General features: G+C 37.6%; 1 protein-coding gene across 1 annotated transcript in view; it reads left to right on the top strand.

The window, feature by feature from the left end:
- The window catches only part of LOC117345685 (phospholipase A2 inhibitor and Ly6/PLAUR domain-containing protein-like), a 41,178-nt gene extending 35,987 nt beyond the window's left edge, over nucleotides 1-5,191 (top strand). Inside the window, exon 5 of the mRNA XM_033914705.1 lies at nucleotides 2,357-5,191. Within this exon, the coding sequence (XP_033770596.1) occupies nucleotides 2,357-2,541 (185 nt within the window). The 3' untranslated portion in view covers nucleotides 2,542-5,191. The remainder of the gene's footprint in view (nucleotides 1-2,356) is intronic.
- The last annotated feature ends 809 nt before the right edge of the window (nucleotides 5,192-6,000 follow it).

Below are 6,000 nucleotides of genomic sequence, written 5' to 3' on the forward strand. Positions count from 1 at the left end.
TGGTGAGCTAAGGGGACATTTTGCTGCAGGGGGCCTATCCTATGCATTTTCCAACAGCATTTTTGTATATTGGTTGTTTACTCCTATTTGGAGTATTGTTACTGTTTATGATTAGCTTTTCTTAGTTCTGCTTGGCTATTCGGCAGATTGTTAGATAGAGGGAGGGACAGCTATTAAATACTATAACCAAAAGTTTGGTCTCAGACTCCACCTGCTGGTCATGGTGAGCTATTACCCATCAGTGAAGCCTGTACCGGTCTGGAGAGTCTCTAAAAGAAAGAAAATTAGCAGGTAAGAACCTAATTTCTCCGTATAATTTATAATGCAGGGATATTTTATTTTATTTTGATTTATTAACTTATCTTTAGTTATATTTATTGTACTGCTAGATCCATTGTTTACTGTTTTTTCTTTCTCTTATCATACAAATATTGTTGTTTCTTAGGCATTTTTATTTTTGATTGTCTTTATTTTTCTTTTCTTTCTTTTATTGTTCTTGAAACTATTTTAATTATGTATATACAGTACAATTTTACTCAATTTTCTTAGGCACCTTAGCTTAGACTATGCTCCTAATCTGGGACAGAATCAGATAATTTTTTATGTTACTTTTTCTTCCTTGATGCATCCACTTTGTGTAACCGCCTACATCCGAAAGGCTTTTGTGCGGTATACAAATAAAAACTTATGTTATGTTATAGAAACATAGAAATATGATGGCAGATAAAGGCCAAATGGCCCATCTAGTCTGCCCATCCTCAGGAAACATTATCTCTTCCTCTTTCCGAGAGATCCCATGTGCCTATCCCAGGCCCTCTTGAATTCAGAAAAATTCTCGGTTTCCACCACCTCTTCTGGGAGACTGTTCCACATATCTACCACCCTTTCCGTAAAAAAGTATTTCCTCAGATTACTCCAGAGCCTATCACCTCTTAACTTCATCCTATGCCCTCTTATTGCATAGTTTCATTTCAAATGAAAGAGACTCAACTCATGCACATTTATATTACATAGTTATTTAAACATTTCTATCATATCTCCCCTCTCCCGCCTTTTCTCCAAAGTATACAAAAGAGATCTTTAAGTCTGTCCCCATACGCCTTATCATTAAGGCCACACACCATTTTAGTAGCCTTCCTCTGGACCGACTCCATCCTTTTTATATCTTTTTGAAGGTGAAGCTTCTAGAATTGTACACAATATTCTAAATGAGGTCTCACCAGAGTCTTATACAGAGGCATTAATACCTCCTTTTTCCTACTGCCATACCTCTCCCTATGCAACCTAGCATCCTTCTAGCTTTCGCCGTCACCTTTTCAACCTGTTTGACCATCTTAAGATTATCACATACAATCACACCCAAGACCCGCTCTTCCATCATGCACTTAAGTTCTTCACCCCCTAAACTGTACCGTTCCCTCTGATTTTTGCAGCCCAAATGTATGACCTTGCGTTTCTTAGCATTAAATTTTAGCTGTTATGTTATAGTTGGCAATAAAACATCACAATATGGACATTACATTACCCTACAATATTTGGTTCCATCACTACAAGTGAAGTAGTTCCTTATTCAGACATCCTAAAATGCTGTTCTTATACACATGTACATTTAAAGATACTTTAGGGTTTTATTCTGCCAAGAGCTTACTGCACCTAGGGAGACAAGTTAACAAAACTCTTCACTTCAAGAAACACTGTTCCTGTGTTCTCCTAAGACAGCTGTGACCAGTACAGACTTGATCACTCTGGATATATTCAAGTTGTGCTCATATGTCCCACATTGCCCTCTCTGGATCATAAGATGATATCTGTTGTAGAAACCTTGGTAAAGAAAAACACCACAGGTCTCCCCCTTTGTTTTTCTTTGCTCTACCTTGAGGAGGTAGTATCTCCTTTTTGGGTGTGTCGTAGAAGTCCTGGTCCCATCTCCTATTAACCAGTGGTATTGTCATTCTTTTCACTGTACTGTCAGGACTCCTCATAAGGAAAGAATCTCTTGAAGTGAGTGAAAATAAAGGACAGATAAAAAATCTTGGAGAGCAGTTTCTGATTAGCGGAGTTTCTGCACTGTAATAATGAGTGTTCCATACCAGGATGGGGTGAACCAGGGGTTTGGGATAGTTTTTTGTTTTCTTTTATTTCAATTTGTTTTTTTAAATTAATATTGTATTGAGCTTCCTGGATATCTTTGCTAGTCGTTCTAATGTATAGTCAGGTGTTGAACAGCAAATGCAATTGTATTCTGTATTACTGTACTATGTATATGAATGCTATGTTTACAATATAAATAAAACGTTAAAAAAAAAAAAAGAAATCCTCAACGATGTACTGATATAAACTGATATTTTCTATCCAGGTACCACTAAAATCAGCACTGCTACACGAGGATGTGGTTCTGAAAATATCTGCAGTTCCTCACAAACTGGATTATTCCATGGAGCAACACTCAATTTTTTTGAATGTAGCAGTGCCAGCTGCCTTTACCACAGTCTCCTTGTTCCCATCATCGTTGAACTCTACCTGATCAAGCTCCTCTCCTAATGGCATCTTCCAATCCTCACTGAGCTCCTGTTGATAAAGCTTTTCTCATGGCATTGTACTCACTACTTTGTTAGGTTTGGCTTCTTATACCACTCTTAGGGCTTCTTTTAATAAGCTGCTGTAATCACTGAGTTGTGCTTACCACAGCTGAATAGGGCTTACCATAGGACATGATGAGGTATCCCATGGTTATATTGCAATCTGCACACGTAAACCGCACGCTTAAAATTTATTTTTTTCACAGAGGAGCTGTGTCAGAAAAGCAGAGAGTGGATGTTTCTGTGGTAATTGGCATGTCTGTATTACCGCATGCTAACTGATTAGTGCAGAATTAGTGCATGAGCCTGTAGGCCTGGATTCTACAAATGGAATCACAAAGTTAGGCAGCGGTAGGTATCCTACCGCCGTCTAACCAATCAGAATGCATGTTTTTAAAGTATCTGATATGGCAAACGGCACCTACGTTTAAGGTGCTGATAGCACGCCTACAGAAGCATCTAGGGTCGCCCAAAGATGCCTAAGGCTGGCATGGGCGTGGTTCATGCCGTAAGGGGCCTTAGGCATCCTTAGGCAGCCCTAGGCGCTTCCATAAGTGCTAGACAGGTGCCTTAATGTAGGCCTGTACAATGCTGACCGACATTTAAGATGCCTGTTTAAAAACAAAAGCCCACGATTCTATAAATGGCGCCGATGCGCAATTGACACGTGATTGGCGCCATTTATAGAATCCAGGCCATACTGCCTACAAGATAGGTGTTGGTAGGTGCTCACGCACTAATTTTTCTTAATATCTGTGTGCTACATTAATTCATGTGAATACTAGAAAGAAGGTAGCAAACTCTAAATCACTGATCAAAATAATAAATGTTTGCTGTACTTGTCTAGCTCCCCTCTTTTACTAAGGCGCTAGCCATTTTAGCACACGCTAAACGCTAATGCGCTAAAACGGCTAGCGCACCTTAGTAAAAGGAGCCCTAGATTAGGAAAATACAAGCGGCTCTCAGATTTAAATGAAGCCTCAAAGACTTAAGCAATGTTAAGAATCAGCCAAAATATACTTCAATTAGAGTTCATTGGTAATATCAGTGGCTTCACATAGGTCTTTCCTACTCTAGAAAAGTATAGCAAACATTTATTATTTTGATCAACATTGATGCTTGGCCATTAACTTGGAAAATTAAAATGGCTTTGGCGTGTAGGAAAAACCCACATAAGGATGCATTAAGGCCATTTTTAGCGCTGCCTAGCAAAAAGGAACCCTTAGTACACATTTCCAGCAGGTATTTCACAAGATACACACAATAGTCAAATAATATCCAAATAATATCACATAATAATCAAAAACAAAGTCCGTTATCAAGTTTACCTAAATTGTGGAGAGGGTGCCTGAGAGAAAATAAGACTAGGCAAAAGTTAGGTGCTTAGCACTCATTTTCTGCAGTATATACACAATTTACCCTCTCTTTTACTAAAGCTGGCAGAGCAGGCTGGCGCAGTGAATGCTCTGACACACATAGGAACTGAATGGGTGTCGTACCATTTGACACGCGGCACTCTGCTGTGCAGCTTTGTAAAAGGGGGCCTTAGAGATCTAAATGTAGGTAAATGAATTGTAGATTACAGAATATTTATAGGCTTAAATTTGGCTTAAAATTTACCTAAATATAAGAATTGAGATTTCTTTTCAAAATTGAACTCATGGAGGGACATAATCAAAAGAAACATCTACGTCCGTTTTTGGCCTACGTTGCTAATCGCCCAAAGTCGGCTAAGAAATATGTCCATTTCCGAAAAATAAGTCCAAAATATTTTTCCCCCTGTAAATCTAGTTGGATGACCAGACGTTTGATCGTCCAGACCGCTAAGTCGTCTATCATTATACCCCATTCGCGTCCAAAAATTCAGTCAAGTCAAAAATGCCCAGAACACTTACCACTCCTTCTAAAATTCCCCTTTTAGCTCTGGTCGTACAGCAGCACTAACAAGGCCTAAGTTGTTTTTAGGTATTTCTAAAACCCGTATTGATTTAGGCGAGTTTTTAAACGTATTTCTTTTTTGATTATGAGCCCCATAGAGTTCAGAGATACAGTAAATAAAATGTTTCTAGAAAAAAAATGCTTCCATAACATTCCTTGCTGTTTGTAAGTGTGCATTCTTTATTCCCACTGCAGCATAGAACACAATATTCTACCAGTAAAAATAAATACATATTTTAACACATAAGTAAAAGTATAGTGAAGAGGGGGGGGAGAGATCCAAGATGGTGACCTATGTAAGGTTACCGTATGGTTCCAGAAAAAGGAGGACAGATTGAGACATCTGGGTTTCAGGAGCAAGATAATAGAATGGTTTCAACGAATCATGATGATTTGATTTTGTGAGGTTATGTTTGAGTCCCTGTTTTAGAAATGTACTCTATTATGTATGTTTTATTGGAAGCCGCAGAGAATTTTGGATCATGCAATATATAAACATGTAAATAAATAAATAAATTTAAAGGATTGCAAGACTCACCTAGTCACCTAGGAGGCAAAAATATTAGACTTAGAGAGGAAGGTGGAAACTGTTCAACGTGATTTACAGTAGGTTGAATCGAGGACCTTTTAACACCTGGAAATGGTATTATTGGGTTGATTAATAAAGTTGAAAAGCTTGAAAATTATACCAGGAGGTTGAATCTGTGTTTTGTCGACTTTCCCCAAGCCAGGAGTATGGCTCCTATAAAATTGTTTAAAAATATCTGAGAGATTTTGGGGGTTCCTAAGGAAGTTATTCCTCCTACTTCTCAAGTGTATTTTTTTGCCTGAGAAGAACTATCAGGAATCAAGACCGGAACATGTTATATTTGGGTGGGAAGGTTTGGGTTTTTCCTGATATCTGTGTGGGCACGCAGGAGAAGAGAAAACAATTCTTGTTAATATGCCCACAAGTTTTGTTCCTGGGTGCGCATTTCTTCTTACATTTTCCTTCTGGACTCTTAATAGATACCTTTTCTATGACATGCAACTTAAGGCTTTTCTTAATAACAAATGATCTGTTCAGCTTCCTGAGTTGGATAGGGGGGTATAAGTAATGGGACTTAGTTACAGAAGATGTTATGAATTGTAATTGCTTAGGTTAAATTGCTGCATAGATTAAACATTATTTTTTATGAGATAGGCTCTTTTACCAATAGAACTCTCTCTGTAATAGAGGGCTTATAAGAAGTTCAATGCTGTTTCTTTTTCCTCTGTAGATGTTTAATATCCCTGGCATTTATTTTTCAAATATGTATAATGCAAGTGAACTTTTACCTAATGCATGATATATGCTTTGTATGAGTTAAAATGCAACTAAATAAAAAGTTTAAAAAAAAAATACAGTGAACACACAAGAAATTGACTTAAGTGAAAGTAAAAAATTATTGCCTAATATTCAATCCATTTTGCTTTTAGTAAAGCTAAATTTTGAAAATGAACC

This window comes from Geotrypetes seraphini, chromosome 11 (assembly GCF_902459505.1).
Source record: "Geotrypetes seraphini chromosome 11, aGeoSer1.1, whole genome shotgun sequence".
In the NCBI taxonomy this organism is placed as follows: Eukaryota; Metazoa; Chordata; class Amphibia; order Gymnophiona; family Dermophiidae; genus Geotrypetes; species Geotrypetes seraphini.